This window comes from Lepisma saccharinum, chromosome 25, assembly GCF_977018435.1.
Source record: "Lepisma saccharinum chromosome 25, izLepSacc3.1, whole genome shotgun sequence".
Lineage (NCBI taxonomy): Eukaryota > Metazoa > Arthropoda > Insecta > Zygentoma > Lepismatidae > Lepisma > Lepisma saccharinum.
Window position 1 is genome coordinate 53,812,588 of NC_139253.1, and position 22,289 is coordinate 53,834,876.

At 35.9% G+C, this 22,289-nt stretch overlaps 1 protein-coding gene across 3 annotated transcripts in view; it reads right to left on the reverse strand.

Moving 5' to 3' along the window:
- Positions 1–22,289, reverse strand: part of ASPP (Ankyrin-repeat, SH3-domain, and Proline-rich-region containing Protein) — a 343,639-nt gene that overhangs the window by 13,806 nt on the left and 307,544 nt on the right. For all 3 annotated transcript variants that reach the window (XM_083111931.1, XM_083111930.1, XM_083111928.1), the window contains 4 exons: positions 21,120–21,367; positions 17,899–18,641; positions 9,345–9,636; positions 4,512–4,678 (listed from right to left, as the gene is read on the reverse strand). In XM_083111931.1, coding sequence (XP_082968057.1) covers positions 4,512–4,678; positions 9,345–9,636; positions 17,899–18,641; positions 21,120–21,367 — 1,450 coding nt within the window. The remainder of the gene's footprint in view (positions 1–4,511; positions 4,679–9,344; positions 9,637–17,898; positions 18,642–21,119; positions 21,368–22,289) is intronic.

Sequence of the window (22,289 nt, forward strand, 5' to 3'; positions counted from 1 at the left end):
GACGTTCCGAGGAATTATTTTCCGAAATCACCTTTCTTCGATGTACTGATTAAACCAGCATACCTGTGACTTGTGTAATCATACAGTATAATAGTTGCTAAGTAACAATTCATTATAAATGGTTTTGCAACCATCAACTTTAATATTTTTCTCAGCATGCGTGCCTACCTGTACATGCTGAATGCGACGGATGACCTGATGATAAATAAGAATTTATAATGAAAGGGAGACCAACTTCTTCGTTTTATATATCTCCCTAGGGTTAATTTCTTACTATAGAGAACCTCAAAGATCAAAAATTTCTATTCTCAAAGGAGACTAGAACCCAAAATTTATTTTTGCCACCATTTTGGAATACTTTTGGTATACCCCGGGTAACTTGGAAAGATTTTTTTGGTGTGGAAGTTAAGGAGTTAAGAAGAGGAAGATTGGAGCACACCGTGTGTCACCTGTCCTCCCAACAGCTCATAAGACGCTATGGCAGCGTGAGCTAAATATGATTTTAAATATGGATTAGACTTAATCATTGCGGAATTCGACAGTTTTCATGCGCGGAGCATATATTATTTTACACTTTGCCTTCTTTAGGCTTTAAGGGATTTTTTTTTTATCAACATATTATCTTGCTGTCGGATTCAAGGGGGGGGGACTCTTTTATATATACATGCGGGTTGGGTTTGGACGTGTTCGGTTCCTGGATTCTATCAGCCACGTGACAGGTCGACATTTGGCTGCTAGAAGTTAGGTCCTAACTACGTAGTCCTCATAAAATAGCCCTGCGGGGCTAACACATTGCAACTATTCCTTAAGAATAAGTAAGACAACAATTACACTCGACCGAAAAGCAAAGATTCATACACATGCGTACACTTGTAATGTAAATGTATTTTAATCTTTTGAGTTAGTTTTATGATGTAACTAACAGAAGGTGGCATTAAGTCATCTGTTTGTACTAATCTCATACATTTGCTCATATTAACTTCTTTATTATATTTAAACAATCATATCCTCTATTGTTCTTGTGTGTTTAAATTTTATGTTTTTATCATTTTGTAATCCTAATTTTTGTAAACTTGTGTAATCAGGTGCAACCATATATGTGCACACACGTGACTCAGTAAGTCACCTTATCATTTTATTAATGTCTAGTTAGTGGTGAAACTTATAATTTTGTTTATTTAGCACAGTCATAGTGCCATGTAATCCTTTATTTACTTAGAAGAAGAAGTAGTTTTGATTGTTTCATTTATTTGTCAATATTTACAGGAAAATGTTAATATCAATGGATTATTATCTGATTGTCTACTTTTATCTAAATGTGTATTTTGATTTATTATAGTAATATTTGATAGGCTAGACACACCAGACCAACCAAGGCATGGAACGGCCAGTGATGTATGATGAAGAAAATAAGTTGGGTCTGTATAGTAAAATAAGGATTATGTTTTTATAATAACTAGTTTCATGCACCATTTAGCTTTGATCAGGAGAAAATGGAGGCTATATCTCCATAATGATTATTCACTGTTTGTTTTTATGTTGATAAGGAGAATATTTAAATTTTTGCATCTTAAGTGGCTCAAGTTGCATAATTTTACTTAATGTGAGGTATAAGACACAGAATAAATACATCTACCACATACACTTGCCAACAACACATAACAAGGATGGTATTGTTATAAGGGTTGTGTTAATTTTAATTTGCCCAAGGAGGCCTATGCTTTACATAGCATAATGACGGTGCCTATGATGCACACATAATTCCTGCCATAGAGCAGAAGGTTTGCCCATAGTGGCCATTATAGTTTTAAGTATGCACATGTAAGGGGCTGAATGCCCGTGCAGCAAATACTGCCTAACCTATGAAGTGTGTTAGTGGAATAGACTTGTGTTGGTAAAGCCTTGAGCCCAGTAATGAAATATGAAATAAGCTAAAAACGATGAGATAATGTTGAAGAGAAGGGTGCATGAAGAAAAAAAAAATAAATAAAGGGAATTTTCTTATTTTAATATGTGTATCGGTAATTTTTCAATTTTTTATTTTAAAACTAGCCAACAATTTTTTATATAATATCTTATTAAATCATGTATTGATTTTCATAATTATACTATCTATGTAGAAGCTACAAAATTTTTGTGTAATTTTCTTTGCTTGTAAAAATGTAATCAAGAGACATAGTGGTCAAGTACAAGAAGACAAGGAACTTAAAGTGGTAAAGAGACTTGAAGTTGTGACATGTGAAGAAAGTGCATGAAGATAGGTTAAGACTTTCAACTAAGCATATTCTAATGCCTTGTAAAAACTTTCACAGAACAAGATACTACAGCCAAAGAGATGGCAGGAGAAGAGGCACCAAGGAGACTCCGGACACATTTCTCCAGCCGATACGGGAGCTCCAGCCAAGCAGACCAGATGGCAGAAGAGAAGGCCAGGACAGGCTACTACTCCAAGATGACTATGCAATGAGGGCATCCCACCATTATTACCGACCGTATTCCTGAGCCACTCGACACCAGAGTCAGAAGTTAGAAGGAAGAAGATGCCATGGACCCCAAATGAAGCAGCAAGGGCACAACTCACTTGCCCAGAGCCAATCCAGGCAGGAGGAGGAGCAGCAGAAGAGAACTACAGCAATGGGAAGAGGAAAGAGACAGGCAGACTTGCCCATAAGAGGCAGATATGACCCGAACACTTAAGTCTACGGGTGCTAGGGTTATATTCTGACCTAAGTTAACATCGTGAGGCAAGATACATCAGAAGTCCTGCAGGAGGCAATGCAACAGCTAGCTGAAAAATTTGCTTCCCTACAGTTCAGCAAATTTTGTTCGGGAGCAGGGGGATGTATAACCAATGTGCCAATCACAAATCCCCATCGGTCTTTCTACGTTTTCCCCCAAGATCTTAATTTTCTGCTCTCTGAGAAGAGACCCAGCTGCCTCGAGAAACCAGCGTTCGTTCCCATGAAGCCTCCCATTTATCACCACCCCTACTTCAAGGTGAAGGAAACAGTGTGTCCAGCAATAAACTCCCATATCTGTCCCGTACAAATTCATCTAAACTCTGGCTCACATCAAGATAATTTCAGCCCAGATGGAGCCTATCGAGATAATTTCGGCCGAGAAGGAGCTAATCACCTGGAACTTCAGGCATTTAAAATTTAAAAAACTTTCTTCCCTGCTTTAAACAAAGGAACCTCTGTTCGCGTGAAACCTTGCAGGTGGCCAGGCTCGGATTCTAGACAATCGCCCTACACATGGTGTTCTCCACGAGACGCATAAATTTCCACAATCGCCGCCAACCCGTCTGGCTCACTGACGTCGAATTGACAAGAGTAAATAGCAGAGAATCTTGAACTCCAACCCTGCCAGAACATTTCTTTTCGTATATCTTCGCTTCGATGCAATTTCGACAGCAAAGGAAGGAATAACTTTACCGAAGTGTCCGAGTTGTGTGCGATAAAATTTGAGCTGAGAGCCATTAAAATTAATTAGAACAGATGCTTTTCATTCCTCGAGATCAGCTCTCAAACAAGGTGCTATTGTGTTTTTGTGCTACGCGAATATGGCCCCTATCACCCCCGTGCGTTACGATTATCGCCCCTACAAGCAGAAGTGACCACGTGTGGGCGGAGCAAAAAGTTCAACGACCAATAGAGAAGAGGAACAATTCTTCCGAGAACGAAGAGAAAAGAGGAAGTAAGAGCTTAACAGACACAGTTCGATAGACACATTTCGATTTGGCAGTTCGACAGTCACTTTTTAGAGATACAGTTTTAGAACATTCACAGTTAAAACTTTCAGCACCTTTGTAGGTCAGAGAGAAACTGTTTTCTCTCTCTAGACCATGATTAAATTTCTAGCTTTGTGATTTCAACTTCTTTAACTTAACTGGTTAGATATGGTGCTCGAGACATAGCGTTTATGTACGTATAACGCCGACCATCAGCGGTCTGCGTTGCTCACTTGTTTAGACCCGGTGCATTGTGGGTCCGTGACAGTGTGTTTTTCTTATGGTGCCTCAGTAGGAGAACGGAATTGTAAGTATGTATACAGTGGTGTATTAAATATTATGTCGTAATTTATTTCAGTGTCCAGTGTTCTGATTTCCGATTCCTAAATTCATGATAAAATCATGATAAATTTGGCTAGTAAACGAAGACCACTGTAGAAGGAACATCATCGTCCTCCTCCAATGGCCGAACCAGTGGCCGTTCACGCAATGTACATTTTGATTTCTCCTTACATTAGAACATCCATGCCTTATAAGTAACGTAACCTAGGTACGAACCCTAAACGCCCCCCTTAATTATTGCTATAATACGTCAAAGTAAACTTCAGTGGAATCACCACTTTACGTTCCTGGATTTTACATTTCTCCCCAACATAGCAAAATGTTATAAAATTTTCTTCGATCATGGCAGAGGCTGGGTTAGTTCCTGAGAAACGTAAAATCGAGGTTCCACTGTATTACAGCTTAGAAACTAGAAGATACAGATCAACTATATACATACTGTACAAGTACTCGGAGCACCCATCAAAGCCCTCTTCATCCTCTTCACACTTTTCAGCTGCGGTTTCGTGGTCAGATAAAGTAGTGGCAAAAATGCATGCTCCATGTTCCACAAGGAATTTCACCATAGCCAAATTATTGCATGAAGCAGCACAATGGAGCGGAGTCCTAAAAATATAATCAAGTTTCACATTAATACAATAATTATATAAGCTTATCAATTAATATTTACTCAAGTTCTACAAATGATGAATTCAAGATGATTTATAGATTAAAGTACTCTATTTCCTCTACTAGCACACAAACTTCATAAAATTCTTATACAACTAACAAATATTGTAGGGCTGAGCCGATACATACCGGCGGCATTGGTGAGTATTGGTTGATTTTCTTTTACCGATACCAAAAATTTTCAGTGACTAGAAAAGCAGGCAAAGGCAACAGCTCATCTCAACATTTGTCCTTTTTAAAAGTTTGTTCACCCTTTCTTGTGACAGATTGGGAGACTAGCACAGAAAATTCCATAATTTTCCTAGAAACACTGGGTCATAATCCCCCACCTTTCTGGGGAGCAGATGGCAAGATCAAAGGCATGGGTAAGTGAAAGCTGAACTCAAACATAAACCATTCATTGTCAATTCTTGCTTCAAGCTCATGGTGGTAAGATATGTGGATGGTTTTAAACCACCCGCCGTGCTAATGCCAGGTCAGGCGGTTGCGGAGTTCTTGGAAAAGATGGATGAAGGTTGCTGTGAAATTAGCTTTGTTTTATCTACGAGGGCCCTACCGAAAGTAATGCAAAAGTGGTCATAACCTCTTTATTAACTGATGTAGATCGTTCAAATTGCACATGTAGTTGGAGTGCCTCTTCCTCTATACAAACCAGTTACTCAACATAGTCTCCATTTAAAGCGATGCATTTGCGCAATTGTTGAACCCAACTCTAGAATCCTCTAGACTGGTGGAATTTTCGTAGATGGTTTGTGTCATTATTTATGGTTTTATAAAAGGAACCTGGAAAAGGGCTCAAGAGACTGCTGAGTACTTTGAAGGAAGAAGATGGTATCTTATCATGGGAGAGACTGGAATAGTTCCTATTCTTCAACCATGCATGGTAAATAAAGAACTATAAGCTGTTATTATGAGAGATTTCTCCTTAATATGCACACTTGTTTTTTTAATGTTATTTCACTTGGCAAGTTCCTATGGAAAACAAGGTTTTTAGTCACCATATTTGGTACCGAAATTATATATATTTTTTAACTTGTGCAAGTCCATGAGTCCAGTAGTGACCAGGTCCAGATGGTTTCAATCATCACTATTTGATACAGGAGAACAGGGTACTCCAAGATGCAAACTTTAGCTACAGGACAAATGTCTCTCTCTCTCTTTCTTTAAAGTAAATTGAATAAACCACACAATATCTCAAAGTATTCATAGTGTGTTGCATTATGGTTTGAAGGAAAAACAAATACCTGTCTGGAGATTTTTTTGTGGTATTTAAAGTAGTTTTTGTGTTTAACTGAACATAAAGAGTCTTTCATTTCTGCAGGTGTAGTTGGAGGTAGGAGGTATCCAACAAGTGAGATCGAGGAAGCCATTCCAAAGGATCAGCAACGCTGCAAGTCCATGGTACAAATGCACCTTTACAACATGTAAAATGCTGTATTATTAATAGTTATACGAAAATTTTGAAGAAAAAATTATGCAGCTACATAAATTCTACAAATACACTTTGATTTCAGATATAAAAAATTATATTTCGAGAAATGGCAAATGTAGTGAAATTTCTATTAAAAGTGAAACACACCAAAATTAACAGAATGGCAAATAGGTACACTTAACTCCCCTATGGATCCAGATCGGTTCACTGTATCAAAAATTCACTAAAACTGAAATGCTTTCCCTTAACAGAGGTTTCAATTCAATTCAAAGCTTTAAACTTAACGGAGGAGGACAGACAGACAGGTTGCCCCTCCCCTCAAATATATGTTTCATCATCACCATTGAGTTGCACCCCACCCTTTCACCCTGCTCTTGTACCTCAATAAATGTACCATCTTATTTTTATCTGGATACATGCAAAAATACTATGTAAATATTCTGAAATTTGCACATGTGAACAAGGTTGTACTTGTGTACAGGTAACTCAACAATGATACAAGGTATAAAATATGAGAAGTTTTCTGAAGTAGACTATAATAGAATATTTTCACCAAAATTTGAAACTTTTATTTCTTTAAATATTTCAAAATGAAGATAATGTTAGCAAGCAAAATTAGAGGAACCTAATTTTAAAAAAAATTAATAGACCAGGGTTGCTATGATTTATTGGTTATGAAATTCCCTGACATTTCCAGGTTTTCTAGTCCAAAAACGAAATTTTTCCAGACATGTTTATCATCATGTTTTTTGTTTTGAACTTTGTGTTTTTCAATGAAATATATAATCCGTTAATTATTATGTATATTCACTTTCACAACTTTTTTTTTATATAGCAAATTTCATTTTACATACACAAGAACACGTGAAAATACGAAGAGTATACCTGCCGCAAAATTAGTTTGGTATTGACGCTGGTGAAGCACGTGGAGAAATCGGGTCTACGTCACTGCAGGAGGGTGGATTGCTGGCATGTGAGCCAATCAAAATCTTTCCAATGCTTCACCCAAGCCCTGGTTACCTAGCAACAGAAAACGTTTATCTCAGTGTTGCCGTTTATTGGCCGATTCTTCCTGTGATCAGATTTCATGTTGGGAGAGGACGTGTTTGTTTGTTGTGTTGCGTTGCTGTAATATTTTAACCGGTCCGTTTCTTTAGTGTTTATTGTATTTAGAGTATTCTTTGTTGTATATAGCGTGCTGTTTTAGTGTGTTATTTTTTGTACATAATTTTCTGTGTTCTGCTTGAGTGTGTCGTGAGCTTGTGTGAAGAATGTCAAGCACAGGAGGCAATACTCGAAATGACAATGTACCAAAGAGACCATGCACTAAAAGAAAAAGGAATTCCTCTCAAAGGCCAAACGCGGTAGATGGTTTGTTCTGAGCGCAAATAATTTGAGCAAGATAAAAAACAATGGGGTGCAATCATTTCTGTAAATAAAGTTCTGGACAGACTGCTGCTGCTGTCGGCGTGTCTAAGAACACTATTGTCACCCTAGGGAAAGAAAAATATAATGTGGTAGAAATAAATAAAAAAATAAATGCAAGGTCTCACACTGGAAACCCCAAGAAAGAAGAAGAATATCAGTAAACGCGTGACAAATTTAGATACCTTTCAGCAAGATGCTATTCGTCGCCATATTTACTCTTATTATAGGAGGAAAGATCATCCCACTGGGAAACTGCACGTTTCGTTGAAAGATTCGGGACTTTTTTAAGGTAGGGAAACATCTTTAAGGACAGTCATAAATATCTGGGATTCTCATACAAAAAAATTAATGGACGCAAAATAAAGTAAAGTATGGAGGCATATGGGGATGTGGAGGTAGGGCTCCACATATTCTCGACCTTGACCTAGGCCATATTATGGAGGTGATGCAGTGATGTGGTTTGTCAACCGCCTTTACCGCAGGTTTGCCCCACGTACTCACTTGGGCTGAGTCGACCCCGGAGCCGCTCGGGATATTTGAAAAAGTTCCACAAACCACCGCGGGTCTCACGCATGAAAGTCAGATGCCCCACCAACTGGACTTTTGTGCAATTCAGTTGCAGTATAATTGAAAGATGGGCAGACTTTAACGGCGACTTCGGAAAGAAATGATTATTGAAAGTGTATAAGGTATATTCAATATTTTCAGAATGGATTGAAAAGGTAACCTGTAAACAATGCTCGTTTTATTAATTCGTTCATGTTGTAAGGGAGATGGAAATGAAGAGAGAAAACAATAACATATTCATCATTGTTGTCATCATTGTTATTATGTTTTCCTCAAAAAACAATAACACATTTCATCATTGTTGTTCCTTTTCATAACACGTTTTCCTCGACACAGCGTCAGACGGCTGCACTGCGTACCGTACCGCATGATATGGCAACACCGTGACGCATGTTCCTTCAGCTCTCAATACCAAACTAATTTTGCAGCAGGTATAAAATGTAAAATTACAATTGGCATCAAATGTATTGGGTGCTACAATCACATGCATCTAGCCTTCAGGCTAAGGTAACAGAGGTACATTATTTCACCATAACAGATCTCCACAATATAAAAACAACAGGAAAAGTTCATAAGCCATACACAATTTTTAATTTTCTGGCGAATTTATAATGTCGTAGAAACTGCTGCTATCTTGCTTACATTTATAAGTGCACAGCATCTGGAGAATTTTTTGTTGCATATAGGAATTCTATAGGAAATGCCAACAAGACTAATATCTATAAAATAATAGACTATAACCTCATCTTCATGAACCTTTCCTATAATTATGATCATATTGTCAATGTACTTTAGTTATCAATCAGATATCTGGGCTGCAAGTTTTACTTTGATATTCTATATAATATCTAGCATAATAAAAGTGAAAATTTATTACAGAAATTCAAAGGAATCATAATTTTGCACAAGACTGAGGATCATAAGAACGAAAGAAACAAGTTTCTAAACTGAATCTTTTTTGGGAACGGAATCACAAGAACTGAATCCAGAAGTGAAAGTGAACTGCTTGTTAATTTTGCAACTTTTTGCAGACTCCAAAATGCATGTAAATTCCAGACAATCTGCAAAGTTCCCGACATTTCCATGATTTTTCCCCTGACAAGCCAAATTCCCTGATATTTTCCTGTTTCCAGATGAGTAGCAACTCTGTAGACACAACAATTAAGCACTACTTACCAGCCATCACTGTCCTGTGCATTGACATCACAACCAAATTCCACAAGGAATTTGACTATTTCAAAATGACCAGCACAAATAGCATTATGTAGAGCTGTGATGCCCTCATCATTAGCTGCACTGGGATTTGTGACTTGATATGCTGTCTTTTTCACCAGCTCCAGCTCGCCTTCCAAAGAAGCATCCAACAACAAAGCCAAAGGGTCAAAGCTAACACGCCGCGTTTGTTTAACAGAGCCCATTGTTTTCAAATTGCCCTTCTTTATTCTTCGTGTCACATTCGAACCTGTAACTAATAAAAACATTGGCATTATATTACAGTAATTTCATGTGAAGGTAAATTACAGTTCCACTGATGCAATCAATATTGTACCATCCTGTAAGAATGGAAAACAAGTCAGAGTGGTTAGTACATCATGCTACAATGCCAGGGGTCCCGGGTTCGAATCCCAGCCTGGGCATGGATGTTTGTGAGTGTCAATTCATCAATTTTATCATATCATCACTCATCCCCATTTTCGCAATTAGCCAAAAGTGGCAGAAAAGTGAGAGAAAAAAAGCAGCAAATTCTTCAAACACTGTAGAGAATACTATGAACAAAATGTTCAGGTATTAGTAATTGAAATATGATTCAGTGGGAAGGAAAACACCAAACATAATTTTATGAAAATTTTCAACTGTGGACTTGGAGAGAAGAAATATGTATTGTAGTAAGTCTTGAAGCTTCCTGGTGACAAATGATGAAATGATTCTCTCGGGCTATCGACCAGGTGAGTTGTGGAAAGAATTCCAAGCTTTCAAGAGCTAACTTCACTCTCATCTTCAGGGTAGAAGTGAGAGTGAAATTAGCTCTCGAAAGATTGGAATCCTTTCCACAGCTCACCTGGTCAATAGCATGAGAGAATCTTTAAGTGTATGTCAGCATTAAGTGAATTTAAAGAAAAATGTTGAATTATTAATTATATGGCAAAGTTTGTTTTAAGTCCATTTTATGGTCAGATAGGCTAATCGGAACTGAACCTATGTTTCAAGTCGGATCCAAACCACTGTGTAATGTGCCACCAGTGGTGATTGAACTCAAGATCCCTTGATTATAAGGTGACAGTGTTATCACTATCCCATAGATGTAATCTGATGTAATTCTTGAATATTTTAATGCAATTAACTCTGCTACACTTACTATTCATTTTTCTGTGAAAGTTTTTTCCAGCGATCGCCCCACAAAAGCAGACGACAAGATCTGGAACCGCCTTGTACAGCGCCAAAACCCCAAGGTGCGGCAACAGAAGGAAGCTCTACACCCGTACGAGAACGACAAAAAGTGAAAGTGCTGCATCAACTAGCGCCGCCATAAGCGCAAGGAAAAGAAGAAGGAACCACGCCAGCCGCAGCAAGACAGTTCACACCTGACGAAGCCACCAGATGTGTCGCTCCTGTCAACACAGGCCTTTTAAGCACTAAACTATTCAGTCTGTGTTATAAAAATCTATGTTGTTAAGAATTAGTGTTGAATCTTTTCTCTAAAGATTGTTAGATTTCTTTCCATAAAAATGTTATTGTTAATGTTACAATAGGTAATGAATTGTTTAACTTAAATCAGGAAAAAATGATGAAACAACTATGTGGTAACCTTGGTAAATTAAAAAACTAACTAACTCTCTAGCCTTCTTAAACCCGAAGGTTCATGGCTGCAGCAACACAGACCTTCCATCTGTCCCTATAATGAGAAAGATCTATATACTCTTTTCCATCCCTACCGATATCCTTTAGGTCAATCTCAACGTTGTCCCTTCATCTTCGTCTTTGCCCTACAGGTCTCTTACCATCAGGTTTCCCAACAAGAATCCTGTGAACTCCTCTTTCCTTTCCCAATCGTGCCACATGACCTGCCCACCTAAGTCTTCTTGATTTAATTATTCTAATAATATCTGGACATGAATACATCTTATGTAGTTCTAAGTTATGTAATCTTCTCCACTCACCTGTCTCCTCATCCTTTTTAGGTCCAAATATTTTTCTAAGGACCTTATTTTCAAATACTCTCAATTTATGTTCCTCTTTCATTGTAAGGGACCAAGTTTCACATCCATATAATACTACAGGCAAAATTACTGTTTTGTATATTTTAACTTTTAGTTTCTTAGATATTAAATGAAAAGACAAAAGTTTATGAAGAGAAAAGTAACATGCATTCCCTGAATTAAGCCTACTATTTATTTCCTCTTTAATATCATTTTCATATGTTAATATTACTCCTAAGTATTTGAATTTGGAAACTGGTTCAAACGAGTTGTTATCAATAATTAGATCTTGATTATTACCTAACACTTGGTTTCGGCCTGTAAGCATATATTTAGTTTTCTCTATGCCAACTTCCAAACCTATCTCTTTAGCAGTTTTGAAAAATATTTTAGCATTATTCTTCATTGTATTTATATCATTCCCTAATAAGTCTACATCATCTGCATATGCTAACAACTGAGTCACAACATTTAATTTTAGTCCTTCAATAGTTTCTTTTACCTTCCTAACACCATATTCTAAGGCAAAATTAAAGAGCAATGGAGATAATGCATCTCCTTGTTTTAACCCATCATGAATTGTAAATTTGTCAGACACATTAATACCCTCACGAATTTTACTTTCTGTTTCACTGGTGCATACTTTTATCATACTAACAAGCTTCTTAGGTATTCCAAACTCTACTAATATATTATATAATTTATCTCTTTTGACCGAATCATATGCTTTTTTGAAATCAAGGAATAGCTGATGGACATTTTGATTATATTCCCACTTTTTCTAATGTGATGTGAAAAATTTGATCTGTAGTAGATCTATTATGTTTAAATCCACATTGAGAATCACCTATAATTTCATTAGCATATGGGGTTAGTCTTGTTAAAAGAATGTTAGATAATATTTTATATGTTGTTGAGAGTAGAGAAATTCCACGGTAATTATTGCAGTTCATTTTATCACCTTTTTTAAACACAGGAACAATTATGGATTCTTTCCACTGTTGAGGGATTTATGAATTTGACATATTAAAGAATTTCCACCATATTTAATTAACTCAGCTGGTATTAAATCAATGCCAGGTGCTTTGTTATTCTTTAGCCTTTTAATAACATCTTTAACTTCAGTCAAGTTAGGTTATGGAACTAAAGGTTCTGCTGTGTGTACTTCATTTACTTCTGATTTATCTCCTACATGAACATTTAAAATGTCATTAAAGTAGTTCTTCCATCTATTTAGAATATCGGTTGGGTCTGCCAGAAAATCACCATCTTTATCTTTTATCAAGTTTACTTTAGGTTGCCACCCCTTTCTAAATTCATTTACACCTTTATATAAATCTCTGATATTTTTGTTTTTTCTGTTTGTTTCAATTTCGTTAATTTTGCTTTTCAAGTAATCTCTTTTCTTACTTCTAAACATGCAGTTAACTTCTCGCTTTATTCTATTATAATTGCTTAGATCTGTATCATCAGAGTTATTTAACCACCTAAGTCTAGCCTGATTTCTTATTTCTATTAGATTATGACATTCATTATCAAACCATGGCATACTTTTTCTTGGTTTATGGTATCCTATACTTTCTTTAGCTGCTGATTCTATTGCATTACGTATGTGCTCCCAATTCTTATTTACGTCTGTTTCATTTATATTTTCATCATCATTTAAATCCTGCAAAACGTCAAATCTATTTGACAGTTTAATTTGGTAATCTTTCTTAATTCTTTCATCAGCAAACTTTCCTGTATTAAATTTTAGAACTTTTACATTTTGTTGCTTATGATTTATCACTGCGACTCTTTCTCTTAATTTAGCAATTACTAAATAATGGTCACTGGCACAGTCAGCACCTCTATGCGAATGAACGTCAATTATACTAGTATTCCTTCTCTTATCAATGAGAATATGATCTATCTGATTACCTTGGTAAATTGTAAACAAAATTATGATATAAAAGAGCTAGACTTTTGTAAGCCTACGGGGCATTCTCCTGGTTGCCGAAAGGCTGATGGTTCAGGGGACGTTGGGTAATATCTTGCTTCAATCTTCAGATTGGCTGGTGTACTTGTGCTCCATTTGGCAGATATTCCACAAACCCAACTCTGAATAAGGCATTCTCCTGCATCATCAAAAATACCTAGGTACAACTAATAGGTTTAGGCCTACAAGTTGTATCGGGTAAACTGTCTGATCAGCCTTAATAAAATTACAAACATTCCCCAAATATCCTGAATGACTCATTCACCTTCTTAATTCATGTGTGCAAAGAATGTAACCTTACAAAAGAAACTCTGTATTTTGACAATTTGACATCTTACAAAACTGGAGAATATGAATTATAAATAATTACAAAATGGCAGATTTATACACCAAATGAAATGGCTATTTACAGAAATATCTCATCTGTAAAATTATAATAATTCTAGAGATAAACCAATATGCCTATATTGGCAAATGCAGATGATTTTGTCCCATCTCCAATTTCTAAACATCAAATTCTGAACAGCAAACGGGAAGTTAAGATTGAAAGTGGTGAATGCTTACTCACTGAAAATTTCCATAAACAGTTCATAATCTATAACGTGATTTCTTTCTTTTAAGTGGAAGTAATTTATACTTAATAAATGAAAATGATAAAAGGAAATATGTATGTATAATGTGGTGGCCAGTAAATACCATTGAGTTTTCAGTACATGAAACTTGTCTTCACTGACTTGGGATAAAACACCCAAAACAACTGTTCCAAGTTAGAGTAATATATATATATATATATATATATATATATATATATATATATATAAAGTGTAAATACAATAATCCATCCAAACTGCTAGGAAATGTAACTCTAACCTTTAGACTTTGTCTTCCTAGGCAGTTGCGTCTTCAATAGGCACTAACATTCTCATAACTTTTTTTCTGTTTCAAATGTTTTATCATGATGAAGACACTAATGCTGGGAGTAGAAACATCAAGTGTATCTAATGACTACCACATCAAGGGGTATGTTTATTTTATCTTTTTAATTTATTATGGTTTAGTGTAATAACTTGGACAACGTGGAAGTATTTTACTTAATAGCATTTTTTAAATATAAAATACTACTATATGTTTCTGCACTAAGGGAGACAAAAAAAATTAGCATCAAAATTTAATTATGAAACTTCAATTAGCATCTAAGTTTACCAAATTCATAGTGTTGACCTTCTGGAGTTCCAGGAATGAAAACAATAAAGAGTTACTATGGTTTTGTGCCAGACAATTTATCATTGGCATTATAAGCAACCTTTTCTTGAAATTAATTCTTATGTTTTTCAGTTCACAATTATACATTCTTTCTTTTTGTTCCCTGGAGAAAAGTGAAATTACTTTGTAGATAAGGTGACCATAATATTTTGACCCCAAAATGGGACACCACAAGGAGGTCAGTTTAACAAACCCCCTCAATTGTGAAAAACTGGTTAGGCTCAATTACGTGTTTAATATTATTGTTATTATTAGCGTATCATTCTTATTATATTATTAATTAAAGTATGGGTCATATAAATTATACATCATAAGGAATAAATGAAATATGGTCTCCCATTGTCAAAAGGTATTAATAATTATGATCTCAGTACAGTGTTTATGGTCCCTTCCGATCAACCTTTGATGTTAGTCCTGCACTGAAATTGATGAATGCCAGAAGAATTTATCAGAAGAACCAATCTTCTTGAGAACAACTTCATTCTTCACCAACAGTTCATAAAACTCCCCACATATGTGACACACAACGTGAGATTTGGCTTTTCAGTTTGTCAAGATGCAGAATAGGAATTTAAATTATTGTTGCAGGTCTGTATTGAAACTATATATATGCTTCTTGACATTATTTGTTGCTCTACAAATAATGGAACACACACGCACAAAACAATACACTGTCTGATCGAATATTCTCGACAGCCATGACACTAGTTTAAAAATTCCATCAACATTTTTTTTAGCATAAAATATCTCTCAAACTTAGATTAGGTTTTTAAGCTTTTTTAAGATAACTCCTAGACTTTTATAAAACGGGACAAATAGTGTTTTTTTAATAATATCGATGGAACAACCAGGACACGCCTCCGAAACGAGACTGTCCTGGTCAAAACGGGATGTATGGTCACTCTGTTTGTAGATATTACATGAGTTTTCTTTCCAAAGCATGAGGACATCTACACAGTCTGACAGCTGACATTTTACATCAATCCAGAACATCGATTCTTATGGAACAATTACCTTTTAAAGTACTTTAGGAACATGATATTTTAGATGACTTCATAAAGTATATGAACGGAAAGAAGAAAGGTGCAGGAAGAACTGACTGTTGATCTGAGTTGTGACAACTAAGTTGAAGAGCAAGCTTTTTCATTCTTCATAAGAAATACATGAGAGCTGGAACATATTTATTAATGATAATTTTAATACGATTTATCTAGCTTAAAAATGGACTTAAGATCACCTCACAGTTGTAATGGGAGGAGAAATCCTAGAACTTACTGTTGTATTTTTTCTAACACTCACTAGTATTTTGAAACAACTGAAATAAATGAGCATCTTATGGGAAACAGTACCTCATCCCCTTAAATACCAGATGAAATAATCATGCTTAACCCTTCTGAGGCGGAACCTCCAGATGACAAAAGTAACTGAAGGACGGTTGACGAATATTTCGGCAAACACATATCTTCGTAATAAATGTTCAATAAACAGGAAACCAAATAAAAAAAAAAACACACAATCTTTTTGGCTTTAATCTCCAAGCATCCACCTCACGTCTGCCGTTATCGCGGGGTAGACTCGGTCGTCATTGTCGTGTCACCAGGCAGATTGTTAACAGACACAACAAAAACCCACGTGTTTTTCAAGGCTTTATAAGTTAAAGGGCTCAGTCTTTCAAGTTCTAAACAAGCATCATTTCTACGCAGTAAATTTGGCTCTGGAAGGAAGCTTTGTTTGTCTTGTGTTTTCCGCTTAGCAACAGGCAGGGAAGTGGGAGGGAGAGGAAGCCTTTCTGTATAGGGTTATTCCGAGAGTGCTTTTCGCGGCAATGCCGCACAGGTGGCTATGGTCTTCAGGGGAGGGAAGAGGCATGGGTGAAATGGATTAAGTACTTGCAGGCAAGGAGTTTGGCTGCACAAATCATTCTCTTGTTATCGGGCTATGAACGTGAGTGCTTTTGAAACTTTGTCGAGAGAAGAAAGAGTCTTTTGTGATGGCATCTCTTCGGCCAGGAGAAATTCGTGACTTGTTGGAGGAGGGGTTTGACACGGGGAATGAAACAGAAGTTGAAGATATACAGGGTGGTTCAGAAGATGATCGAGAAGAACCAGAAGAGGAAGTGGGAAGAAGTGAAGAGGGGGGATAGACATCAGGGGGGCCAAATGTTCTTCCTTTCTCTGGACAGCCAGGCGAAAGAGTTCGTGCCCTTGTGAACAATACTACTCCTTTTCAAGCTTTCAGTTCGGATCAACAGGCAAATTTCTCATGGAGTTTCTGGTTAGTTGTGATAAACATTCTTCTCGACCTTGAGTTTTTTTCTTCTTTTCTTAAAAAAAAATACTATTTGTATTATCGTTTTGATACTACATATTTGCCATTACATAACTTGGGTCAATCAGTGACAAGTGGTGGTTTGCCCAGATCGATGAGTGCTACCGGATGAGAGCTAGCCAAACTTTGAAAAAAAAAATTAAAAATAAAAAAAATTGAAATTCCTCTCTGTCTGTTGCTTCCAAAAATGGGTACACATCAACATGTTTACCTTACTGAACAAAAGTCTTGGAAATTCTGAATAAAACAAGCCCTCATTGGCATTTATCGTGTTATTACAACTTTTTTAAAAACCATTTTCCAACATGTTACATTTTGCTTAAAATGAGCCCCATCCATGGGGAATTTCCATGCATGACGAATATTTCATCATCCACCTCGAAAGGGTTAATGGAGAGGAGGAGAGAAAAATACTAAATATGCCAAATAATATTTGATGTAAAATAGAAAGAATGAATGGTATAATATGAATTAGGAGAAATATTTTCATTGTTTGATATGTGAAATGTTAATGACGTTAAAAGCGAGTTTGAAATTTTTTATTGTGTTTTGTAATTATCAGGGAACTGTAAGAGTTAAGGTTTGGCTGCTGGACCTTTGACCAACACCAGCCATGCAGTTTTCAAAGTTTCCTCTCCTTTTGAAACACCACTATGATATTTCAAAATCAGAAAATTTACGTGTGGTTCCGTCCAGTGCATTCCTGTGATTCTTCATATCGTTTGAGTTTGCTGCTGTCTAATTAAACGACTGCAAATATTTTAAAAAAATAGCACAAGCAAACCACACAAAGATTCACATGAACGCTCTAGAAGTAATTGTAAGCAGACTAATTTTTCACAATTTGAAATATCATAGCGGTTGTTCAAAAGAAGAGGAAATTTTGAAACTGCTTCACTGGTATTGGCATTGCTTACCTTAACATTACTACATTTAAAAGTTTACTTACAATATTTAGGCTTACCTGCAAAATGGTCTTGATCGATAGTTTTACTGATATCGATGTGCAGTCTTCCAGACTTAGTTTCATCAGATTTTTCTAGGTTCTTTCCTTCATTCTTATCATTAGCATTATCATCAGAATAATTGTTGTTCGATGACTGCCACTTTTTAAGCAAATTAGAATTCTTCGTATTTTCGATATCATCTTCATTTAATTGGGCTTTCGAGGAGATGGTCATATTTGAGCTTTCTGGAGGATTGCACTTTTCGTTACTGTTAACGTTACTTGTACTTGCAGGGAAACTGGTCGATACCATCTGCACACCGCTTGTAGATGACACATTCGAAGATAGATGTTCGGGTGGCGAAGGCAATTTCGTAGAATGATATTGAGAAAACAAGTCACCTTTCTGAGTCACATGAGTGGATATGTTATCCTGAGTTCCACCACTTGAATCTGGTGCATTACAGTCACTACTTCCAGGCTTGTTGCACTGTGCAGACACATTGTTATTATCACTGGTGTTATCACTAGATCCACTGGTGCTGCTGAACTTCGAATGTTCCATGGAAGGCTGCTTTCTGATTAACAGCTGCTTAGGCTTTATGTGAGGGTCCTGCTTCTTGAACCTTGCATTCTGTAGGGTTTCAAAGGGAGGTTCTGAGGTGGGAGGGGGTGGAGGTTCGTCACTCTCACTGCCAATTCTAAACACATGTTGATTAAGTTTCTGGAATACTGGTGGTATGGTTTTCTCACCACGGTGCCTGTGAATGATAAAATAAAGTGTTATTATGGCAAAATTTTGACTGTTACTTAACCAAATTACATTCCAAAAATCAATGTGTTTCAAGCATGTAGTTGAGTCAAGTTGAGTCAATATCACTTTGTACCAACACTGATACAGGGTGTCTACAATTTTGTAAAAACAAAATTCCCTGACTTTTCCAGGTTTTCCAGACCAAGAACCAAAATTTTTCAGACAAAGCTATTAGGAAAATTCATGTATTTAAGAAGGTCACTACATTTTAGATAAACAACACACTCAGATTCCCACTTAACGAAGCTTTCAGAACATTTACTTCACGTGTTAAGAGTAATAACAAGAAGGAAAACTGAACAGAAACTGACTACAAAGATTTCTTTCTTCATAAAAATCATAGCAATTAAAAAAAGAAGGCATATGGGGGTGTGGAGTTAGGGCCTCCCACACTTTTTTGATCATGGCCAAAGGTGGGGGTGATGTGTTCAGCACCATGCCCCTGTTGGAGGAATAAACTGTCTTTGATTAATTAATATATAATTTTACTTTAAAGTGAAAGGACACAGGGATCGAACCCGTGTCTTTTGCATGATAGTCAGATGCCCTAACGACTTAGATAGAATAAATAATATATAATTACAGTAAAATTTAGTAATATATGTGTTAATCCTAATATCGACCACACAACCCAAAAATGGCAACAAGGATGTGGTAAATGTCAATAGCCACTTATTGTAGTAGATTTCTACACAAAAACAGTTCAAAACATGATCCCTCTTCTGGAATATTTAATGTGCAATATCAAATTGAAGTATAGTTTGCCCACAACAAATTAGTAAATTTCTTGCTTGGCCTTCTTCTTCGTTCAAAAAACTAATTTTAGTGCACTGCTACAGAAATGTTGAGTTTTCCAGAAACAGTAAATTTCCCTGACATTTCCATGACTTTTCAAGTAAATTCCAGGTTTTCCATGTGATACGAATGCTAATATTTTTACCAATTCCCAATACCGATACTTCAAAACTGTAACAATTTAAAGTAGTTCAGAATATTTACAAATGCTAATATATATAAGTATTCCATTGGAATTACATAAGTTGACATATGGGTAATCTGAAAATTACATGTCATGTAATCACAAAATCCACATATTCACACAATACAAATATCTACAGGGGTAGTTAAACAGCTGGGAAACTGCCTGGGGTGATACCCTCAGGGGGTGAAAACCAAGTGCAATACCAAACTGAAGTATAGTTTGTCCACAACAAATTAGTAAATTTCTTGCTTGGTCTTCTTCTTCGTTCAAAAACCTAATTTTAGTGCGTAGCAGCAAAATCTTATTTCTGATTACATAAGTGTGACTATTTGTTTTAAAAAGAGCTGTGTAGACAAGAATTAATTGAAGTTACTATTGCATAACATAATGCAAAATCATGTAGCAATTTAAACCAAGAGATTGCTGTTATTTTGATGTCATTATGTAAGCAGTAAATAAACACATACCTACAATAAATGTGTTCTTTAACAGTCACCTATCAGGAGAATGTGTGAACTGTACAACAGATGTTCCGAAAGGGAACCAAAATTAGACATATTTCACATGCCTATTGGGACATTCAAAAATGTTATTCAAGGAATGGAAGAATAAATGTCAACAATGTAAACATAAACGCAATATTTGTAAATATATATTTCTTTCGTAGTTTATACTCAATTACATATATGTACGTACTTTCTAGTGTGTCAATTATTTACAGGTAATTTATTACACACATAATTAATATATTTCTTTAATGTAAATAACTTCTATCCTTGATTTATCCTTGTTTATTTTATTTCCATATTTTATGTAATTTATAATATATTATATCTGTATCTTATATATATTGTACATGGTGGTAAAGATCTGATATACTGAGTGTAAAGATAAATAAGAAATGTAGAACACTGTAATTGGGCATTCGCCTGTTGTGTTTAGTAATAAATAAATAAATAAGTATTTTGAAAAGTAAGATTATTATATTTTATCATTAAAACTGTAAATATATAACATGGTCAGGTTTTTATTGGGGGAAAGTGGAAAGTAGAGGAACAGGTCAGAAAGTTGGGGGAGGGGGATGCAGGGTGAACAGTAAGAGGGGGGGGGGGGGCACCAAATCCACCTCACCTGGGTGAAAATTTTACCTTCAGCTACTCCTGTCTGAGTACATAAAAACACAGGGTTCTACTTGACTTAAAAGTGCTGTTATGCAAAATTATTTCTAAATGTCACTGCTAAACTGGTTATGTCACTGCTAAACTGGTTAAGTAGTAAGGTCTAGAAATGTGGAGTTCAATAGACATTAATTAACCTACCCAATATAGAAAATGGATGCATTAGTTTTGTAATCTGAAAATAACAATAATAAAATGTCAGAAGTGATGACAGTGTGATAGCATTAAATCTGCTACTTGATTGTGAAAATGCAAATGTGCCTACCTGACAATTACTGCTGACCCACGTAATATGCTCAAAGCAGAGTCGATAGCATCTGGAGAAGTGTCCACTTTCTCCATGGAAGAGTGGATCTGCCTTGGCGGAGGGGTGGGCTTCAAAGGCAGGGAAGGTTTTGGTGGCAGTGCTGGCTTCACCCTTTCGGTCTCCTCGCCTTTATTTATCTCTGGGGTGCTTACTGGGGTTGATGTGTACTGGGGTGGGGAAATATCCTTTGGTTCCCAGGGAGTATTCTGCGAAACAAAATTTGAAATTAAATCTAAGAATAATGCAACAACATTAAAGGCATAATAATGTAGAATCCACATGGAATAGCATTTACATGTTACCAGAGGTTGGACTGGTAAAATGCATGGCAATTCCTTATTCAACTTCCGAGAGGCATAAAATGAATCGGAAATAAGGAAATGTCCATATTTATCATACACGAAAGTTGCACACACACTTGAACTATTTTTCTAACATAATTACCATCTGAATTCAAGCATTTGTTACAACATTGCACCATCTTCTGTATACCCTCCTCAAAGAAGGTTGCCACCACGGAAAACCCAGCTTCATAGTCAAAATCTCTTAGAGAGTTAGAAATGTGTATTGCGTAAAGACTGAAATATGGTGCAATTCTTCAAAATTGGATACAAATGATTGTATAAAAGAATTAGTATTATTCAGAAGAACAAAAGCTATGGCACATCTAAATTCAACAAATGTAGTGTCCGATAACTGGAAAATATCACTAATTCTTTGAAATTTTATGTTAATTTTTAGGGGAAAAAACTTCACACATACACAAAAGGTGAAAACTCACAACCACCAAAAAAAGAAAATAAGAAAACAAAGAAAAACTTCTCCTGTAACTGATAGTGACAATGCTATTATGTTATCTTGAAATTTTATTTTTCTACAAATAGCATATGCTACATTTCAGAACAACTTCTTTTTTAAAAAGAAATTTAAACCTGGAATTGTGTTACTGATCCAATAGTACAATCACAGCATTAACATGCCACACTCCATTCTGTATATGGCACTTGAAAAAGATGCATATGAAATGCAATATATTAATGTTATGGTAACTAAAAGACTAGAAGCATAGGACATTCATTATTATTATTACTGTCAATAATAACTATGCTGTGACTAACACAATCTGAT